Genomic DNA, 23,567 nt, shown 5'->3' on the forward strand with positions numbered 1-23,567 from the left:
ACCTTGCCACAGATCTGAACATCAAGAAATTGTGCCAGATGTACAATGCATCAGTGCCTTTGGAAGTTAGGGTAAAAGTTATTTCCAGAAAGTGTTTAACACCAAATTTAATCTTGGATTTGATTCTCCGGCAACTGATGCTTGTTCAAAGTGCATTCAACTCAATGCATACATTCAAAATGAGAAAGACGTTTCTAGAAATACCAACCTGATTATAGAGAAGATAGTTCAATACAGGGCATTCTCCAAGTTTCTTCAAGAGGAAAGAGATGGCATGGTAACGCAATCTTTCGATTGCCAGAAAAATCAGGTACTACCAAAACTACCAGATCAGTCAGCATTTATTCCCGTCAGACAAATCTCTACAACTTTACGGTTGTTACTAGCAGTTCAAAGAGCAGTATGCCCAAATCTAAAGTGTCAATATATACTTGGACTGAAAATGAACATCCTAAAACATCAAATGAAGTGATGTCTGCCCTGTATCATTAGCTGCAAACTATGGATCTTCGAGATATAAACATAGGACTCTTTGCCGATGGATGTACTGGGCAAAATAAGAATTTAACGCTATTGACAATGTTATCTAAATGGCTTAGCAGTGCTCCCCTCACGAAAATTGAGATATTCTTCCCTGTTACTGGCCACTCGTTTCTTCCACCGGACCAAATTTTTTGGACGAATAGAGAAGGAGCTGAAAAGAGTAGATACTATTGTCCAACCTTCTGCATATCACAAAGTGTTCTCAAATCATGGAACTGTCAAAGTTATAGGAAAGGACTGGATCGTTTATGATTGGAAAACAATGTCAGAATGTAATGATATCTACTCAATCCCTTCCCTTCAAAATATCACACTGCAAGAGATCTGTAGTCAGGAAATGAAATGAAATGTCGTATGGCTTTTAGTGCCGGGATATCCCAGGACAGGTTCGGCTCGCCAGGTGCAGGTCTTTCTATTTGACTCCCGTAGGCGACCTGCGTGTCGTGGGCAGTCAGGAAGACTAGGGGGAACAATATTCATATAAGGAGAGAGCAATACTACAGAACTGATGTAGGAGTAGAGGGCACAATCACAAAAAAAAAACAAAAAAACAAGCAGTTTGATTAATCCTCTTGAAGCACTCATTGGTATGAATAAACTGAATGTAGAAAAGATTCAAGATATAGATCAGCTCTTTTAAAAACATTTTGGACAAGACAGGGAAATTCAGGATGAACTACAGTTCTATAAAGACATAGTTTCTAATGCTGGTGAAATTTTTGATGATGTCAGTGAACCAGAATTCTGTGAAGGTGATTGTCATGACATTGGTGTTTCTATCTAATATTACCTGACCCAGTGTTATTTTGGCTATGTTATAACCTATTTATGAGTTTATCAATTTTGTAAACAAATTTTTTTAGCCTTTTACTTAATTTTGTTAGTTAACTCTTTTATTTTACCTGCCTTGTTGTTGTAATAAGTTTTTCTAGTGTGATTTATTTTATTATTTATTAAAACTACAGAATTTGATTTAAAATGTAGGCCACAGTTGCTCTTCACAGAGCCACAGCTGAAATGGAGTTAGTTGTCAAGAGTAGTTAACTTTTATAACAGGTCACATCCATGACTTGGTTTCAGAACTGGACAAGTCCAAGGCTGGGTTTCAAAAACTGGACAAGCCCAGATTGTTTCCATATAAATGATCATCTTCCGTATCAAAAAGATAGACTACAACCCTAAAATAATTACCAAACATAATAAACCCAAGTACAGCAGTATGATGTAAAAAAAATTGTTATGTATCCTTAACAATTTCTTTTCATCTGTTTAGATGGATTTATCTTGTTTTGAAAATAGACACCTCACATATAAGAAAACATTAAGGTCCAATAATATGGCCTTGAGGAATGATCACAGGATCCGATAAAGCTTCACCTACTCTAATTCTCTGAGTTCTATTTTCCAGAAATATAGCCACCCATTCAGTCACTCTTTAGTCTAATCCAATAGTCCTCTTTTTTTGGTCAAGTGTGATCATCATCATCATCATCATCATCATTAATGGCAAAGTTAGGACTCCTGACCCTCTCTTACACTTAACCTCTATACTGCAGGCAGAGGTAACATTGGCAACACAGTCCACCTCACAGTTACTGATTTCACTGCTCAAATACCAGACTCCAATTCTAATTGGCCAAAGTAGAGACAGACAGTTGGTCAAGTGACCAGTGACTGTAAAAGTGTGTATGTGAATAGTGTGCAGTCCATATTTCTGAACTGCTGGCTTTTATGAGTATTGGGAGTCAGCCTCTGTTCAAGTGCAGTACACTTCCTTTATTACTCTAGCGATTTAACGTTGCAGTATTATACGAGGTTTATCATAAAAGTTAAACAGGAAAGGGGAAGGGCTGGGACGGTATCTTACTTAAGGTACAGGCTATATATTTCCCTGTTATAAACTGGAAATCAAAGAACCCATCTTCAGCAATGCTGACAATACAGTCTGTACCTACCACCTCCTGAATGCATGCTTACAGCTACACGATCGGTATCTCATATCCAACTCAACTGGTGCAAACCTTCTTCCTTTTGACAGATGTTCTTATAATGCTATTCCATTTCACTCATCATCAACTGGTGGGAGGGAACCAGAATGTCAGTTTTCTTACATTTTTATATGCTCAAGATCTACAAGAAAGCAGTTGCTGAAGAGTCTGACACACAACAAAAATATTATCCATGTAAAGCAGAAAGAAGAAAAAAGGAAAAATCAAAAAAGAAAGCAGTGGTGAAGTTAAAGTTCTGGACAGGACACAGCTGCCTTGCTATTTATTTAACACATTCACGCCCATATCCGATTTACTGCCTAGAGCACGTGACCAAACTGTGGACCATATCCGAGTTAGCCTGGATAAGTGCAACCTTCAACTGGAGCCATTCCGACGCAGCTGGGATCTATTTTGGTCACAAATATGTGCAAGAGAGATGAAGGTACTACCCTTATGAATGCTTCTACTCAACAGAAACCACATGGCCACGGCGATTTTCCCTCCCAATGCACTTCTTTTGTTTTGTTTCTGAAGGTAGCCTTGAGCTGGCCCAACTAGCTGCGTAGTTGGTTTGTGATTGCACAAGCATGTGTATAATCACATTCTGAAGCGTAACCATGGCGTGTAGGGACAATAAAAATAATGCAAGTGACGCGCATTTACAAAGCACAGTTTTTCAACTACTTAAAAATTATCTTGGCCAGGGGTATACAGTCTATATGGACAACTATTACAACAGCGTTTGACTCGCGAAACAATTACGGGAACAGAACACTACCGTATGTGGAGAAATACGGTCAAATAGGGATGTACCTTTAGATCTAATGGAACATCAGGGAATTCTCAAGTGGGGGGAAAAGTGAACCCGACATACAAGTACAGTCACCTCTCTCCGACATTTCAGCTTCATCTACTTCATCGGCTCCAAGTCAACGTCCCGCGACTTTGCCACCAAAAAGGGCACCGGCCCAGGATCACTATTTAGGTTAGATGGGAAGAGAAAAGAGCATATTCTCTTGAAGTTTTCACCATCAAATAAAGTCAAGTTCCCCTCAAGAAGGTGCAAAGTGTGCTTCAAAAATAAAATTATTAGTGAAACACGCTATTTTTGTGGAAAGTCTGGTGTTCAATTCACCCAGAAAAGTGTGACATTACCTACCACAGCCTACAGAGATACTAGAGGACTTCATTAAGGTATGTGGAAAATTTTGTTTCCATATCTTGTTTAGTTTAGAACTTATTGTGAAAAGAATTCAATGTTGTTCGCTCTGCCACTAACAGCTGGAATAGCTGAGTCAGCCCTTTAAATAGCCCGCTCAGATGATGGGCGTGAATGTGTTAAGAAGAGTTATCAGTCCAGTGAGAACCCATTATGCCTGGTTCTGATTCATAATGAATGAGAAACATCTACTGAACTGCCCAAAACTTTACAACAATCAACAAAAGCTCAGAAACGTCAGTGAGCTCTACTGGGATACTTGATCTTTGATGATTTGATTTCAAATCTGTCGTGGGAACAACAACGTACCATGCTCTGTATAATTAAGTCCATGCAGCCTCAACTCGAGGAGAAGTGGGCATCGAGACACAATTGCTTATTAGTGTGGCAACAGCTGACACATGTAACTAGAGTGCAGCAGAAGTGGACATGTGTATCGTAATATGAAAGAATGCAATGGAATTCCGAAGTACGTTACTTCACTACAGTCAGTTTTCTTTTCCCCTCAATGTCAAGAACAAAAAAATCGGTAGCTACTGTAACATTAACAGTTTAGTCATTATAAAGTTTAATAAAAGGTAAGGATGTTGAGTTGTTAATGACGTATTTATTTTTTATTTACAAAAATTGTTGAATAAATTTTAAATATAATTGGTGTAATAGTAGTTATAAAATAATCAACTTGGTTGATAATGAAAATATTTTGTTTGCAGTCAACTGATTTTATATGCCAGTAATATACCATGCATTCATTTCAAAACTTTCCACCTTGAATCAATTTAATGGTTCCTATATTTAGATTGATGCTTTCATGGCCTGTACACATGGAGACCAAAATAAGATATTTTCATAAAAATTATGTTTGGTGGGTTGTAAGAAAAGTGAGCAGCAGAGATTTATGTACTTCCATCAAATTCTCTTGAGTAACTTACCCAGTTTCCTTTGTTAAATGAAATGTCATAAGAAATTATCAAAAACATATGAAAAGGACCAAAAAATGATACAATATCATTACCTTTATACAAACAAGAATTAGCACGGATCGTGCTGAAGTTGCTCTGTGAATTCAGGCTCAAACGATCTGACCCAACAACAAAGAGTCCAACATGAGTAGTGATATCAAATCTGACAGTTGCAGGTCCAATGCGTCCTTCTCTCGCATCAGTTGGCCATGTCTGCTTGTCATTAGTTCGGCCAAGGCTATCCATCACCTTCTCCACCCAATTATGAGCACTTTCCAGACATGGAGATGAGCTGAAAATAGAAAAATATAATATAGGGCCTATTAATAACTTTGTACAAATGAGTAAAAATTCAGTTTTCTAGTAGGATTAGATATAAGCTAAAACTACATAACAAAAGTAGATATTATAATACATAGTCATAATCAATTTGAAGAACTTATCTTTCATAATATACTATCAACAACCTCTAGCACAATTTCCAACTACTGATCGGGAATGTTGGGAACATAAGCCTCTCCCCCGTTTCCCAGCATTCCACCTCTCCACTGACATTCTGTTCCAGTCTTCTCCTCTGTTCTAAACACCGCCCTTTACCCCCTTCAGCCATTTGTCTTTCAGTCTTCCTGTCAGCATCTAGTCGCCCACTTCCGTGCATTTTTGAGTCCTCGATTTGTTTGATATGTCCATATCTTAGGCCGCTATTAGCCGTGGGCCACTAGTTGCCAGAGGATTTAAGTACCAGGCGATCAGTGGCGTAACTTGTGAATACCGGGGAATAGTCAGTTGAGAGAATGGCATCCAACGAAGCTCTTCTTCTTGCTCTTCTATTAAAAAGGAAAAACCGAAGGGTTAGGAAAGTGCGGAAACGTTCTATATTATTTTGTTTCTCAGCTGACTAGAGGATTATATTATACATTGTTTGACGATTTAAATGAGGATGACGGTAAATTTTTCAATTACCTGCGCTTGTCAAAGTCGTCATTTACGAATTGCTTGGCCACATAAAAGAAGAAATAACGGGAAACGACACAGGACTAAACAAGTGTTTCCCAGTTGAGTCAGCGATTCACCTAACCATTATTTTTCTTCATTACCTTGTTTGGTCTCGTGCTGTGGTAGAGTGAATATTTTACTTATTGTGACAGTTTATTTATTGAACATGGTGACATCAAATAAACTACAACAGCAATGGCTATATTAGTAGTTGTAAATGTAAAGGATTACAGAATTTTTATGGGTATTACATGTTTCCATATAAGAGTAGTAAACGTTTTATAATAGGCCTACTCATATAGCGGGCGAGTTGGCCGTGCGGTTAGGAGCGCGCAGCTGTGAGCTTGCATCCGGGAGATAGCAGGTTCGAATCCCACTGTCGGCAGCCCTGAAGATGGTTTTCCGCGGTTTCCGATTTTCACACCACGCAAATTCTGGGGCTGTACCTCAATTAAGGCCCACGGCCGCTTCCTTCCAACTCCTGGCCTTTTCCTAACCCATCGTCGCCATAAGACTTATCCGTGTCGGTGCGACGTAAAGCCACTAGCAAAAAAGAATATTATATGGTACTCGCCTAGAGTATTCTTCTCACCTACGGGTTTTGCTTCGAATTCTGGAATAAAGTTCTTTAAAATGCTGTTCCAAGAATTCAGTGTTTCTATTTTGTCAGTGTAAGCTTCAGTTCTGGAATCCCAAGGGACCGGTTTTCATTCTACCTCAAGAAATGGTCTTCAGTATTTATTTGACTTTCAAATAATTTTGCCATCTCCTTCATTTGCTGTTGTAGTTTATTTGATGTCACCATGTTCAATAAATAAACTGTCACAATAAGTAAAATATTCACTCTACCACAGCACGAGACCAAACAAGGTAATGAAGAAAAATAATGGTTAGGTAAATCGCTGACTCAATTGCGTTCAATCGTCCGCATTACGTCAAGCTGGTGTGAGAACACGAACTTGAGTGACGTTTCCGTGTGCGCGGGGAGGTATATCGGGCGACTAGTTACGCCACTAGTCGCCCACGGCTAATAGGCTACATTTACTGCAATGCCCTGTCACGCAGTTGAGCAACTAAAAGTCGCCAGAGCAGTTGCTGGCTCAGATGACGGCCAGCAACTAGTTGCTCAGTTGCGCCACTAGTCGCCTGCGGCTAATAGGCTCCATTTGATCCAATGGTCCGTGACTCGCCAGAGCAACTAGTTGCGCCACTAGTCGCCCACGGCTAATAGCGGCCTTAGTTGACAATTCTCTATCCTCTTTCAATAATTTCCTCACCTTCTCACTTCTTCCCTTTGTCTCTTTGTAACTCAACTCTAATTCTGCTTCTCTGGAATTTAATTTCACTTGCCTGTTCTCTGCTAACATCTCTTTCTTTCATCATCCAAGTCTCTGATGCATAGGTTAGTATTGGAACATAATAGGTATGATATATAAAACGTTTCCTTTCCTGGAGTATATCCTGGCTCCAGGCCACGCTTCAAATACAAATACTTTGAAGAAATGTATGTATCTGTATTCTCCATTCACAGATCTCTTTGTCGCTTCTACCAACTTCCTCTGTTATGGTCCATGAGTATTTCCAACCCTTCAGTCCTTCTCCACCAACTAGTGCCATTACTACTTGTCATTAAAAGAAACTCTTCTCATGAAAATATCTCCGAGTTACATAACAGATGAGCGAGACTGATGATAAATCAAAGAGTGTCACACACAGGTTCAAAGAGTTCTCCTGTTATACTAGGTTCAAAATGCTACAGAACTTATATCATATCCACTTCCTCCTCAGAGCTGAACATAGTCCTTCAAATAAGCTAGGGGATGAGGAGTGCAGCTGCTGCGGTGTAGTGGTGTTTCTTCTTGAGTACAGCCTGCAATTTGAAGAGGACTGCCATGAACCACAGAGATACTGACCTCAGTTGCAGGCCTCACATCATTGAATCGCTCGTGATTCATGGTGGATTTACCAGGGTGTGGTGTTAGCCCATCAGTCACTGCGGCAGGGTCTTCCCCTCTTGGTGCCAGGAGCCCAGTAGATACCGTAGACTCTTGGACATCAGGATAACGGACGAGGACATAATCATGATTACCATCTAGGAGGGTAACTTCTTCAACCAGTGGATCAAATTTAGATCGTAGATTGAAGTATCCGAGTAGTATAACTGCTGGTTTCGGTAGCCATGTAGAAGTAGAATTTGTGGCAGTGCAGAGACAAATGGCATGAAGTGCTTCTTGAAGTATGGATTTCCATCAGTGTTTGGCAACCAGTATTAGTATCTTCCTCCGTCTGAACATTAACTTTATATCCAACATTTTCTTCTTCCTGATACCTTTCTGCTTATGAAGGTCATTCATATATCCAACTATCTTTACATATTGCAGACTAAATACATCTGCCTTCTGTAAGTCCTTGCATATACACACCCCCTGTTCATGAATGATCCCTGGAACCTGTTTCTGCCTTAAAGTATCAATACATAATCTTTCCATTGCTCTCTTAAATTCATATGGCTGCCAATTACGTCTCATTATGTTATCCTTGTAGCTGATTTTTTCGCTTGAATTCAAGTTCCTAGCGAGCTCCTTATATTTCTCCTTACTTCCGCAACCATTCCTAACTATTTCTTTCTAATATGCACTTCCTTCTTAATCTCTTTATTTCCCTGTTATAATGGGTCCTTTCTATTCCTTGCTACTTTTAAAAGTACATAGCTGTTTTCTCACTCAACAACTGCTTTAAACCCATCCCATACGCTGTTTACATTTTTATTTACCATTTTCCATTGATCATAATTGTTTTTTTTTTAATTTCCCCATTCCCTTCTTATCAGCCATATGACATTGCCTAATAGTCCTACTTTTTGACATTCCTTTCTAACACATTTATTTTTAACTATGACAAAGACAGCTTTGTAATCAAACAATATTAAATAATGTTATTTACTACTTGTACGGTTTTCAGAGACTCTGAGGTGCCAGAATTTAGTCCCAAAGGAGTTCTTTTACGTGACAGTAAATCTACCTACACAGGGCTGAAGTATTTGAGCACCTTCAAATACTACAGGACTGAACCCGCCAAGTTGGGGTCAGAAGGCCAGCGCCTAACAATCTGAACCACTAAACCCGGCACTTCATAATCACTTACACCATCTATCACTTCAGTTTCTCTATGGAGCTCATCTTTTTTTTCCAAGTGCCTTTACGTCACACCGACACTCATCAGTTTTATCAGCACCATGTTTCCCTCTGGTTGGTTCCATCACTTTCTGATTCAGCTGTCCTTCCCATAACTTATTCACCATTTGTCGGTCATGCTTTCTGTCATTCGCATTCCCTTCCCAGGTAACATCTGGTAAGTTCAGTTCACCCACTACAATAACATTCCTTTCTGTGCCATTCCCCACATAGCTGATTATCTTATCAAATAATTCTACATCAGTGCCAACCTTGCCAAGTCTGTACCCCCGCCCAAAAAAACATCAAGTTGTCTATTGCCTTTGGAGACGAGTCTTACACCTAGAATTTCATATTCCTCAACCTTAACATTTTTTACCTTACATATTCTTCTTTCACCGGTATATTCCCCTTCCTATCGTTCCTAACTTGTCTCTACTATAAACACTCCAGTTCCGTGAGAAAATTGAATATTCCTATTACAATATGTGGTAAGTATGTGTATGTATGTATGTATGTATGTATGTATGTATGTATGTACAGTCCTCAGCCCGAAGGCTGGTTGGATCCTCAACAGCTCCACCATCAGCTGTCATAAATGGCCTAGGCATCACTGAAGAGGCGTACTAGGGAAATGAGGAGCGAGGTAGTTTCCCGTTGCTTTCCTCACCGAGCCAGAAATTGCCATTACATATCAGTCTGCCAAGCCCACTGAAATGCATGCACCAACTGACCCTATGAGCAACATTTTCACACCATTCATAGCAGGGACTGGCTGCATAAGGAATGGCATCACTAGCATCACTCATACCTCAGTCACTTTCATTTGTCAAACCCAAGGATAAAGCTGAGACATATCAATGAAAGTAACAAAATTGCTCCAGCCCATACCAGAAGACATAGTGCACTGTAAACACTAGGTCCGCCCAGCCAGCAAGTGGTAAATATATACCTATCAAATTCCTTAATTCTATTCCTTTCTTTACAATAAGTACTTCTACAGATTAACTCTAACAATTATACATTGTCCTTACTTAATTTCATGTTTCCTATACTGTCATCACTGCTCCCTGGTCCACCCCCATTTCCCTGAATGTACCTCCCTATAACTCTTCTAAACAAACCTAACTTATACGTACCATTCTGTTCAAGTGAAGGCCATATGAGCATAGATCCTTATCTCCTACCCACCCATTAGGATTTACTTCAATAGTTGACATCATGCTACCCAATTCTCACTATATTCAGCTGTGTGCAGAATGACTGCTGTCTGTTTACTTCTCGTGGCCTTCTTGCTGAGGATGTGAGTACGCACTCGAGCGGTCAACAATGCTGCCAACTTGTTTAGTTGGAGCTAAGACTAGTGACCACTGGACTGTGATGGAGCAAAGTGGGTCTGGGGGCATAATTCTCCAAGTTAGGACCGCAAAGTGGCTTTTAGGTCTCTAGCATTCTGTAAAATGATAGCAACACAGTATATGTTGCACAGTGTGGAAAAGCTGAATTAATTTATGTTCGGGGTCAGTGAGAAAGCGATTGGTCTGGCTAGTGACAAAACCATTGGTTTGGGTTGATTAGGTCTGGTTAGTGACAAAACCATTGGACTGTGACCAAACAAAGGGGTCTGGGGTCGTAGGCCCCCAGGTTAGGGCCGCAAAGAGGCTTTTGTATCTAGCGTTTTGTAGGGTGATAAAAGCGCATTCTATTTCACCTAAGGTGACAGGAGAATCCCTATTTAAGAGCCCCTGCTCCCTAAACAAGAGGGTGCATGAATTCCTCAAGGCTGCCACAGCCCTGTATCCGCCACTGCATTAAGGTAAGTATCATATAGAATTACTGCTGTTGTATATTTCATATTGTTTCCTTTATATGGTGTTTTTATTAGTGCTTTTATTCAGCCAGGGTTGGTAACACAATCTAATTATCATCACTGATGGCAATGACAGCACATTCTTTTCACGCTGACCAATAGGAATGGATGTAGCTACTTTAGCAATGGACAATGGCGGGTTGCTCTTTATAAAGTTATAAAAGTAAATGTGCTCCTAGGGGCGGGATGGTGAGTTCCTAGACATCGCAATGAACACATCTCCAGAGGTGCCAACCTTTGAAGTGGATTATCAGTAATCACCCTCCGCCCTCGAGAAAAATTTTGAATCAAGTCCAAAGCATGCTCCTTCGTTCTTGATAATTACACTCCTTTTGCCCTTCCCTCTAGCAATCTATCCGAAAGTATATCATATTCCACAATAATATTTGCACGCAACCTGTTAGATCTGTAATAAAACATTCCTTGTTGCTTGTTTCTCATGCAGTAACTGCTTTTAAGTGTACCTTTTCTTGAAGCATCCTTCCGATTGTGATGACATTTTAGTTTTCTGAACCATAAGCGATTCCAGTGCAGATGTGCTTAATGTAGGCCTCACTTCTTTCTCAATCTTTCTGTTAACTGTCAGATACACTTAACACAGCAAATACAACATTACTAAAGGATTTGTGGTGGAGAAGAGCAGCGCCTGAGCTTATGGGTAGCAAAATGAAGTCACGATCGAATAAGTATCATTGCCAACTCACAGGCATTGACCAAGACGATTTAGGAGAAAGGTGATAAGGTTTTTTTCACCTATTCAATACATATAAATTTTATAATTTAGGAATTTATTGTAGATTCCACTTGAGACATGTTTCGCCCTTCATTGAGGGCATCATCAGTCAAAATTTTTAACTAAAATAAACTGCTCTACATATTTCTGAAATGTCAATGCTATTTCCTTCTTCCAACCTCTAAAACATCAGGACGCACTTGGTACTAAAATTTTTTTATCCTTGCGCACCAACTGCTCTTGTGTAAATATGTATTTAATTGTAAATTCTCAACTATTCAATTAGATAATGTAATTACTATATAGTTACCAACCATTGACATTAGTTTTTATTTACAAACATTTACGCTGAATGTTAAATGTAAATATTTTTTAAAACTTTTTCTCAACTGTTCAATAGAACAATGTAAATACTGTATAGTTACCAACCTTTGACATCAATTGTAGGTTAAAAACATTGACGCCAAACACTACACCTTTTCTCCCTTAATTGTTATAATGTAAATATTTTTAACTTTTTATTATCATATGATTGCATCAACTGTTTCTCCAGAGCACCACTGCAGAACTCTACTATGTTAATTTTAGGCATTGGTGCTGACCTTTCATCTATAAACCTACATGTTCAACCATCACTTTTGTGCAACTATTTCCCATACTTAATTTTTGTATGTTGTTAATAATATGTATTAATTTGTACATGTCTACTACTAACCAGTTACCTGATTTTTACCTTGAGGTGATATTTTGACTGATGATGCCCTCAATGAAGGGCGAAACATGTCTCAAGTGGAATCTACAATAAATTCCTAAATTATAAAATTTATATGTATTGAATAGGTGAAAAAAACAAACCTTTTAACATCCTACATTTAGGAGAAAGGCTCGAAAGGACTGAACATTTTTCCCTTTCCTTTTTTTGATAGAAAATTATTTTCGTGATAATGTCAGCTTTTCCGTACTAATTTCCCCTTTGACCATAATTCCGTAATTGTGAGGTGAAATCCGTAATAATTACGGATAATCCGTAATAGTTGGCACCTCTGCATCTCTCCTCTAAAAGGAATTCCAAGTAAGATTTGCATGATTTCCACTTCCTCATAATGTTACAAACTTTGGATTGCATGGTGCCAGCTTATGCCAGATTTGCAAATCTCACTCCCTATTTCCCACATACCCATTCCATAGTCCTTCCTTTGAGTATCCCACTGAATCTCTGCTTTCTTAAACTTCTTCCGTGCTGACGTAACTAGATTCCAAACATCCCCAACTAAGTTAGTATCTGTTCCTCCTTGCCTTATGTTATTGGTACCAACATCAAAAATTACCACCTTCTCCTTACCCTCTTCCCTCCGTTCTATTTTCCTCAACATCTGCCTTAACCTAATTCCTGGATAAATCTATGTTACCCTGGTTCCCTTCCCTCCACATACTTTCCCAACATGCCCGACAATTGAGTCACTCATGACCACAGCCTCAACCCCACCCTCATTAGATACCCTCCATTCCTGGTCTCCCTTAACTTCTCTGGCCTCTGTAACAGTTCACTGATCTCCACCTTCCTTCTGCTGATCTACCTGCAGTAGCTCATACCGATTCCTCTCCTCTCCAGAGAGTTCACCTGGTGTATGAGGTACAAAATTCTACAGAACTTACAGTATATCACCACAGCCTCATAAGGCATAAGTGCAGTAAATCATTTTATTTTTTAAATTCTTTTTTAAAATACAAACTGGGCTGTCATTATTGAACTTTCTTTGGTGGTCGTATGTATGGACTTCAAGAATTAAACACACACAGTGCATTGCGTAGAACTTCTTGGGTGGTGAATTAATGAAGAATTCACGAAATGATGCAACCTGTAACAGGATAGACCTTACGACTGTCTTTTATCACAGTACAGAATCTTCTATGGCACAAATGAGTACCAACGACGGGGCATGTAAAAAAGGTTTGACTTTGGTACAATACTATGAAAGATTGATTCATAGGGTCAAGTTGTTTTTCGTAGTGCCGAATATAAAGAGTGTTTTTCTCATTTATCATCAATGTACATAACTCAGCATGGCTTTATTTGTATTAGTTCTTAGTTAACAGTGTTTCATGTTCATGTCATTAAAAGTAAATAACACAATTATACAACAAAGTAGTCTGTTATAATAATAATCCCCTTTTGAAAATAAAACTTACCACGGTGCAGGGACAGTTGTTGAGTCACAATCTCTAGGTTCAGAAGGCCTAAAATCTTTTCCGAAAACATACTCTATAATTTCTTCTACTTCCATCATTGCCGTATTATAATCTGGAATTATAAAAGAAAAATCACCAAAAACCACCTGCAGTCATCCATCAACAACAAATGTATTACAGAACATCACATCAATGAAAAATGAATAAAGTACTAACAATAGTAAGCATGAAAATAAAGATCACTCATGAGAACAAACAGATTGAAAAATTAGCAAACAGAATTTAATTAATAAAACCAACAAAATATATGAAAGCATCAAGTGATCGAAATTTCTGGTGGTCATGATTTGTTCACAAATTCTCACCTACTGATGATAAGTAGAGATCGGACTCTGCAACTTTAACACGTTTCAAAAGAATAAAATCACTATCTAACCTGTAATCTCTGTAACAACTGCTCGTACTCACATACGGGGAAAATATCCGTGGAATCGACGAAGAAAAAAGAAATCACAGCCAACAGAATTATGATATTTAAGAAATTAATGCTAAACATTTACCTTCCTGTTCTGGAGAATTCTGCAATTTTAATAAACTGAACACCTGTCATAATTACACATTGAGACCTAACCTAACCTATGCACCAGTATAAATAAGCATCATAATTTACCACAAATTATCACATTCCGTAGTTATTTCCTAAATTGCTTGAATATCATTTTCTATTTTGTTTAGAATTTGAAATGTTATGATATAATTTGATTTTGCTTCACGTCATTGCTTAGAATCGGATACGCCTACTTATCTTGAAGAATACCAAAAGCCATATTTGGCAGTTTTCACCATCTGTGACACAGCAACCAAACTCTTTGACTCCTCTTCATCCTTGATAAATATTATTCGATTATCGATAGTTAGAGTCGATTATAACAGTGTTCCGTTACCTTTCCATTCTTGAAACCTCCATGAAACTTCTGCGACGTGATTGGTGTAGCACTGTGACATCTGTGATGCATGATTTGAATCCACCTTTTAAAATGTTAACCGATCACTTTGAGGCTATCTGTCAAAATCAGTGTTTAAATGTGTTACTGAGGGCGTGAAGCTGAATATAATAAACGTTTAATGTATAAATTGCGTAACTATCTTTGGTGCATAGTATGGCGAGTGCATCATACTTTGAGGTGAGTTATATATTTAGTTAACCTACAAAGAAAAATCGTTTTGATAACCAGTTAGTATGCCCCTTCTTGAGGCTTAGGAGTGTATCAGTTCCCTGGACAGGGATTGTCATAATAACGCACAAACATGCATATAATAATGTAACATATTGCTGATCTCCGCTACATTCCATTAACGATGTTGTCCTCCGGGAACTCACGCTAAAATGATAAGGTTTACATAACTTCTGGCATAATTTATTATATACAAAGGGCACTAGGAAAGTTTTGCACTGTGAGTGAACGCTTTAGACTTTTTCAAAATAATTTCCACCACACTCAGTACACTTCTCCATATGTCGAAACCAGTCGAACCAACTCTGCCTCTTTTCTTCAGTTACATTTTCACACTCTTGATCCCATGCTGCCAAAAGCTCCTCGTCAGATGCAAAACGCCGCCCTTTCAGCTTCATCTTCACTTCTGGGAAGAGTGCGAAGTCACATGGGGCAAGATCAGGACTGTATGGAGGGTGATCAAGCACAGTCAACCCTGATCTGGCAAGAAAATCCAGTGTTACATTATCACGATGTGCTGGAGCATTGTCGCGATGCAGGAGCCCAGTGTTGAGCCGTGACCTTGGACGGAGCTGCTTGAGAGCCTGGATGACCTGAGACAGACAAGTCTCACTGTACTACTTCGCAGTAACTGTCCTTTGTGTTTCTAGCACAGCCCGAGTCAGGATGCCCCATTTAGTGAAGAATACTGCAATAATCCGTTTCTTCACTGAGCTTGACTTTCGCACAGTCACAGGAGTACCCTCATCTTCAAACAGCCGCACCTTGTTCTGGGATTTTGTTGGGACATCGTAATAATACAGCCAAGCAGCCAAGTTTCGTCACCTGTAATGATGCTATTGATGTTATGCGAAGTCCCATTTTCAAACTGTTTTAGCATTTTTCGGCACCATTTCACTCGATGTGCCCTTTGTTCCTCTGAAAGTGAATGGGGCACCCAACATGGAGATGGTCGTGTAGAATTGAATGAATAGCTGGTGCAGGGATGTGGACGGTCTCTTCTACACTGAAAACGTAGAAAAATGGTTGTGTTCTCATCCAGGAAGAGCTGTCTCTCAAACTCAGGTGTTTTGGGCAATTTAAAGCAGCGTACAATAGAATAGCAAATACTGAAAAGGCCACATACTCGTTTTCTGCTACCCTAATATTTTTTTCGGAGGAATATTTTCTTCCCGCAGAGGTCACTCATGTTACAGATAGCTCAGGACTTAGAAAAAGACTCTCTATAGAGAGAAGCTATGAAAGTGACCTCAGAGGTGGAAAGAGCTGAATAGACGATAAATATAACAGAAGCGTTAGAAACATTCTTCACCCACTGCCGCAGTACGAGAAAATTCACACCAAAAAGGCATGGAAAATGGTTTGAAATTCTATCAAATTTGCTGTACAAAAATGCACCTGTGGAAAAAAATAAGATGAAGAGCTTCATAGAAAGGAAGAGAAGGCAAAATGTAGTTCTAAGAAGAATGAAACAGGGAAAACACTTGCGAAGAGCTCGACTAGGCAGAAACTTAACTTCGCCACGTCCGAACCCACTGATAAACCTTTGACCTCAACTTCAAAAGTGGCCGAAATTGAGCAATGCATCTGTCCAGGTTGTGGTGAAGTGCAGGATGATGACTGGGTGCAGTGCAGGGAGTGTTCTGAGTGGTGGCACGAACTCTGTTCCTCTTACGAGGGCAAAGGTGCTTTTGTTCTGACTATTGTTAATTGTTTTCAGATATTTTTGCCATTTTCGGATACTTTTTTTCTCACTGGGTGTAGTTGAAAGCTGTTTTAATTGTATTATCATATATGAACAGTATCATTTTTATTTACATTTAGTAAATTGACATAGGCTTGCAGACTGAACGCTGAAAGGCATAACGGTCTATAATGATGTATGTATTATAAATTCAGTATTTGATGTGCATACTCTTGGCATGCGTAATATATACTCTTACCTGCTTATTATTATTATTATTATTATTTGCATAGGATGCCCAAGAGTACACATTTCCCAAAAGCTATTAAAAATAAGTTGTGATTCTACATGAATGTTAATGTGTAATATCAATAGAAATGGTCCGTTATTGGACATTATAAATTTCCCAGCTAACTCATTCCTGATTGCCAGCGTTTTGCCCTCGTGTGCTAGGTTGGGCTCATCAGAGGTACCAACTGATGAGTTAGCTGGAAAATTTATAATGTCTAATAACGGACCATTTATATTGATATTATAAATTTACTCATTCGGGACAAATATTTCAGATTCCCTATGGGAATCAATATCTATATCATGTTAATGTGTTCTAAATACTTATTAACATTCTTTGATTGTTTTATTTTCATGTGGTTCAGGTTCATGAATTTAAAGTTAACGTAGTAAGAAAGTTATTAATTAAATTTCCAGAAAGCCAATTGGTCTGCATTCTCTGTAAAACTAGATAAATGCATTTGTTGGATTCCGCCAAATCATCAAAGTTATCAACATCTTGTTGGTGCAGTTATATCTACTGCTAAGAAATGTATGTCCAGGGGCTGTCGGAACGAATGTTCCTGGCTGAAATGCCGAGAATGAGGAATTAAAAAATTTCCAACAAAACAGGGATGCAGAAAGTGCTAACAAACTTCTGGCTAGCTTGGATGATTGCCGAAGACAAAAATGGGTTGAAACTGTCGAAAGCTTAGATTTTACTCATTCTAGCAGAAAGGCCTGGTTCCTTCTTAGAAGGCTAGATAAAGGTGCACCAGTAGTCAAGGGTCAACCTCAGGTAACACCTGACGAAATAGCTTCCCATATTGTAACAACTTACTGAGCTCCAGCTGATAAGAAGCACACAAAGTATGTTAGATGCCAGCTTCGTGCTCTGAAATCATCGGCACCTCGCATATCTAGCTATTCACGTCCCTTTACAGCTCTCGGTGTTCAAGAGGCCCTCAAAGAACTAAAACCCAGTAAGGCACCTGGATTCGATGGAATTCATCCAGAATTCCTCATATATAAGGGAGACAATGCAAAGAGATGGATGGCACAGTTCTACACGGACATTCTCCAGACTGGACAAAATCCCACCTGACTTCAAGAAAACTAAAATTATTTCCATATTGAAACCTGGAAAACCTGAAAGTTACAGACCAATAACCCTCCTTAGCTGTTGCTACAAAGTCTTTGAAAGGCTTATCTACAAAATTGGATCAACCATTTTAGAACTCATTCCTGTGGATCAAGCAGGCTTCAGACCTAATCGAAACTGCTGCGATCGAGTACTTTCATTAACATCCTTCATTGAGGCCGGATACCAGCAAAAGCTTAAAACATCTGTCTTTGTGGATCTCACTGCTACCTTTGATACCATATGGAAGGAAGGATTGATTTATAAATTACTCAGAGCTATACCCTGCAGAACGATTGCACAGCTTATCAACAACATGATCGGTGACGGGAAATTCCAGGTCTGTTTAGGTGAAAAGAAAAGCCCAATGAGAAAACTGCATAATGGTTTGCCCAAGAATCAGTTTTATCGCCACTACTGTTTAATCTGTACATCTCTGATCTTCCAGAAACAATATCCAGAAAGTTCTGCTCTGCTGATGACTTGACCCTGGCCACACAACACAAGATCTTTGAGAAAACTAAAGACATTTTGACTCAGAACTTATCCACATTAGCAGAATATTTCAGGAAATGGAGACTCAGATGCAGTACAGCCAAGGTGGAGGTTTCTTGCTTCCATTTGAGTAACTGGCTTGCTAGCTTTAAATATTACCTTGGACCAGACTTTATCATTCAAGCAACATCTTTTGAACTTGTCAAAGAAACTGAAAACCCAAAACAATATTATTCAGAAGCTAACTGGTACTACTTGGGGATCTACTGCAAACATCCTGCACTGTTCAGCCTTAGCACTCATTTTCTCTACTGCTGACTATTGTGCTCCAGTGTGGATTAATAACCCTTATACAAAGTATATTGACCCACAATTGAATACCAGCATGCATCTTATATCTGGCACAGTCATATCAACTCCAGTTCACTGGCTCCCACTGTTGTATGAAATAATGCCACCTGACTTAAGAAGATCCAGTGCTCTTGTTCGAGAGTACAACAAGATCTGCAGGAATCGTCTGCTACCTGTTCTAAATGACACATCAGCTCTTAGTCTCCAAAGACTGAAATCACGACATCCACCCCATTGTGATGCTGCTCTGAAGACGTCCACCAACTTCAGTGCTTTGGAGGAGTGGAAAGGCCGCTGGAATAACTCTCCGGACTTGCCCCTGCATAACATCTTCAGAGGGGAAAAATTGCAAATGGATCCCAACTGTCACGTGCAACATGGTCCAGACTGAACAGGATCAGGACAGGTCATGGAAGGTGCAGGGATTCTCTCTACAAGTGGAACTTTGTACCATCTCCAGAATGTGACTGTGGAGCCCCTCGCCAGACTATTCCCCACATTGTAAGCGAGTGTCAACTTCAGGCTTATCCAGGTAGATTGGAAGACTTCCTATCACCATCAGCGGAAGCAATACAGTGGATTGAAAAGTTGGACATTCAGATATAACAGATAACACTAATGCCTGAAGTGAGTCAATGTTTTTTGTTATTGTATATTATGTATACAATTTCCTTGTCATGCACTAATAATAATAGTAGTAATAATATATTCAAACATGCTTTGTTGCTTCTCTTCTAACTGTGAATCCAGTGCCATCATTATTTGTTCATAGTGGGAGATGCAACTCAAGTCAAGGCTGCATTTTTCACGTATGACTACATTTCAATTTGAGCACAGCTGGTACCACACTACCTTGTAGCACTGCCCTCTTGCACCATTTTACCAAAATGTAGAATAAGGTGTGTTCATGACATTCAAAAATTTAAAATGTTGTTCATACTTTGTGTATCATAGATACAGTGTGCTTTGATTGCCATGATTATATACATTACTGCAGAGCACTATACTTTCATAAGCCTTGTTATAGGGGTTGTCAGTGATTGCAAAATGCCATACTTCACACAGTTAATGTGGTTTCTTACTTGTTCACCCCAGAAGGTTTCGTGACCCTTGTCATCAGGAGGCTGACACTGTAAAGCATGGCTTCAAGTCTTTACAGACAGTCTCCTACCATACAGATCCAATCTGGTTGATGTTTTTACTTTGCAACTGTATTAGCTGTGGGTTTTTTTTTTCAGGTGATGATTTCACCAGTCATAAAGGCAACCCAAATGGAACCTGAGGAGTCTGCAGTACTTGTGCTAGCTCCTTTTACAAAGCCTCCTAGACTTTATTTCAAGAATGTAGAAGTTGGATTGGTCATGAAGAGACCACTGATCATTCGGAACCCAGGAGATGCACAGGTTAAGGTAAAGATATGGTACAATTCTTCAAGCCTGCACTGAATTGCAAAATTGCATGAAGTACGTTTCCTTTACTGTATCTCTCATGCTGATTCTCAAGCAAAATTAACAGAACTTTGGAATAACCTCTGTTCTTGGCAATTTAAAAGCTTTAAGCTTATATAAAATAGGTTTCTGAGTTCATGGATAACATAGCATACAGTGTAGACATTCAGTTGTTGCTTATTTTATACGATCCTAATAGAAATACTAGCCTAGATGCCCATTGTTATTATCAGGGGTAGAAAAAAACAGAAATAATTCAGTAGCCTGCCCCTTTTTATCAGGAGCCAGCAGATTTCTTTTTTGACCGAGCTCGATAGCTGCAGTCGCTTAAGTGCGGCCAGTATCCAGTATTCGGGAGATAGGTGGTTCGAACCCCACTGTCGGCAGCCCTGAAGATGGTTTTCCTTCCCAGTCCTAGCCCTTTCCTGTCCCATCGTCGCCATAAGACCTATCTGTGTCGGTGCGACGTAAAGCCAATAGAAAAAAAAAATCTTTTTTGTAAATATACATTATGAAAACCACAGGTTAGACTAGGATAAAGCTACGTATTGTTTTTGAAATATGACCTTAAGTAATATAGTCTCAGTTCATATATGAATGGAAATTTATATTTTAAGAGATACCCAAATAATCACCAGTCATCTTAAAGGTCAGCGTCTTTTAGATATTACACTACATGTGCCTGTTTGATTTCCCACCAAAACACAAAGGATCCAACTCATTCTTCTTCACTCACTGAAAAATGTGAAACTTAAAATACAGGCGCCATGGTGACTGGGCACCCGGTATTTTTTGACCCCTGGTTATTATTAAGTTGAAGTGCTGATACTACTTTATTTTAACCTTAAACATCATGATATCAAGCTGACTACAATATTCACATTTATGTTTTAGACAATTTTATATACTCAATTCTTAGATGTGTTTTATCCTGTTATTTGATTTGTTTAGCTGAAGGTGATCAGATTCTTGATCGAAACTAATACTAAGATTGAATACATTAGTAAATTTTAATTATCTCAATTCTGATGTATTGATTAGGTGGACCTATAACTTTTATTCCTGTTAATAAAGTGTACTCCAAGTCACGGGTGGCCAATTTTAAACTCGTGTCAAGAGTGTGACGACAGGCTGATCAGTAATTTTGTGTTGCAACTATGTATTTAAAATGGAACATGTTTCATCAACTAATGTGAATGAGGCTAGGGCATTCCCCAGAAGCGACACATGATGGCATTGCCCATCCATTGTGCCAAGTTTCACCTCGTACCATTTGGGGCTGATGACCTTGATGTGAGGCCCTTTTAAACAAACATCATCATTTTTCACATCTTGTAACTGCCAGGAAACTGGAGTTTACAACAAGAAATCTCTAGACTGTGATTTGAACCATCTACCCCCAAATCTACTGGCAGAAATTCTAACCGGTACACTACTGGGCACTTACTGTGAACATTAAGACAAATCTATGTATAGTACTATGTATGTATGTTCAACCCTTAAATTGTTTCTCTTCGTGGTCGGGTATGAAGTGACAATCTTCGTAGCAAGTTTTTACGACCGGATGCAGTCCTGGTATCACCCTCATCAGAGGAGCTAATGAGATTAAATGAATGTCTTGATATATGATAGTAGGAAGGGAAGGGGTGAAACCCGGTGCTGGCACATAAGCCTATTGCTGTTGAATAACACCAAGGAATCTGCTCAAGGCATAATATCCCCATCTGACAGATGAATCGCCTTCAACAGTATCATTTGCCGTACTCCATATCATACCTGCCAACCCTTCCAATTTACCCAGAAACTTTCAATTTTTTAACTCTTCTTCCAGTTTTCCGATTTAATTTTACTTCTTATTTTTCAACAATATAACCTCCAGTACGCTCAATACTCTTCCCCTAGGATAAATTCTTATATGCTAGTGTAATTTATGGAACCTCATTTTCAAGCATATTTATTTGATACTGTATTTGGCGAGTGTTGATGCAAGTGTCATAAACAGATGTAACTTGAAAACAATATTCTCTCACCCATGGGTAAATAATGCAAGTATCGAGCTTGAATTATTATTATTATTATTATTATTATTATTATTATTATTATTATTATTATTATTATTATTATTATATTATTCTATTATTATTATTATTATTATATTATTATTATATTATTCTATTATTATTATTATTATTATTATTATTATTATTATTATTATTATTATTATAATGAATTGTACATCCATTTGTAATTAGTATGATCATATTGTGTGTGAGGTTATGTCATGAAACATTTGCTGTACATAAATATTTATGAGTTCAGTTAATGTAAATACCTGTAAATTAATATTATATAATTTATTCTTATCTGTATGTATAATTTGTAAACTGCTATGGAATTTTGAAACACACTGTAACTTCCAGAAAGGCACTAGATGATGGAAAAATATTCTGAACATTATAATCTAGGCTATGTATTAGGCATTCCAGAATTTTCGAGAAGGTATTTTTTTGTAATGTAGCTTTCTAGAAACCTGGCCAGGCATGTATATAAGGAGATGGTCTTGATGGTAGCGATGAGTTATTTTTTAGTAGAGTTACGGTGTAACAAGAATGTACTTGTGACCTCGTGTGGAATAGGAGGAATAAATAAACATCAATATTTCTTTGACTTTATTGTACAATTCAGTACGGACCAAAATATGAGAATTGTAATTTGTTGATGTTCTCGGAGCGAAGTGTTTTGTTTGTGATGCTGTGATTAAGGTTAAGTGTGTGTTAATTTGTAAACAGAGGTGAATAAATAACTGTACCAACTGACAGCATTTCGTGTGCATCTTTGTGGAAACATTAGTGTATAGCCCATTTGCCATCGTGGATCATGTTTCCCTCTCACTATAGCAGTGTGTTTGCCTTACAGCTGGGAATTCAGGACGGCAATCGTCCTACAAGCGTAAGAGGCCACGGACTCCATTAATTAATCAGGACGAAAGAATGAATTTGTTATTGTGTGGTTCACGTTTTGTTGGAGGTGTAGGCCACGTGTTTTTTCTTGCACTTCTGTGCTTTTCCCCCTGTCCAGATCATAATGATGTATGAGACATATTGATCTGTTTTGTATGTAGTAGTTTTGCGTATTTCGGTGCACTAATGTTCATTCTTACTTCATAATTTTTTTGTCTTGAATGTATTTCAGGGAGTTGTCGGTGACAGTTTCTATTTTCTTTTCACGTTATGGCCAAAAAACATAAACGTTATCTCCAAGTGCTC

General features: G+C 38.5%; 2 protein-coding genes across 4 annotated transcripts in view; one reads left to right on the forward strand and one right to left on the reverse strand.

Annotated features, from left to right (window-relative positions):
* LOC136871866 (E3 ubiquitin-protein ligase RNF123) overlaps positions 1-14,528 on the reverse strand; it is a 320,579-nt gene extending 306,051 nt beyond the window's left edge. For 2 of the 3 annotated variants that reach the window (XM_067145511.2, XM_067145509.2), the window contains exons 1-3: positions 14,238-14,528; positions 13,678-13,789; positions 4,769-5,007 (exon numbers count right to left, since the gene is read on the reverse strand). In XM_067145511.2, coding sequence (XP_067001612.2) covers positions 4,769-5,007; positions 13,678-13,775 — 337 coding nt within the window. In that variant the 5' untranslated portion in view covers positions 13,776-13,789; positions 14,238-14,528. The remainder of the gene's footprint in view (positions 1-4,768; positions 5,008-13,677; positions 13,790-14,237) is intronic. The other variant, XM_067145510.2, reaches the window with a different exon arrangement.
* Positions 14,529-14,738: 210 nt separating this feature from the next.
* Positions 14,739-23,567, forward strand: part of LOC136871867 (abnormal spindle-like microcephaly-associated protein homolog) — a 270,465-nt gene continuing 261,636 nt past the window's right edge. Inside the window, exons 1-2 of the mRNA XM_067145512.2 lie at positions 14,739-14,861; positions 20,092-20,262. Of these exons, the coding sequence (XP_067001613.2) occupies positions 14,838-14,861; positions 20,092-20,262 (195 nt within the window). The 5' untranslated portion in view covers positions 14,739-14,837. The remainder of the gene's footprint in view (positions 14,862-20,091; positions 20,263-23,567) is intronic.

Source organism: Anabrus simplex, chromosome 4 (assembly GCF_040414725.1).
Source record: "Anabrus simplex isolate iqAnaSimp1 chromosome 4, ASM4041472v1, whole genome shotgun sequence".
Lineage (NCBI taxonomy): Eukaryota > Metazoa > Arthropoda > Insecta > Orthoptera > Tettigoniidae > Anabrus > Anabrus simplex.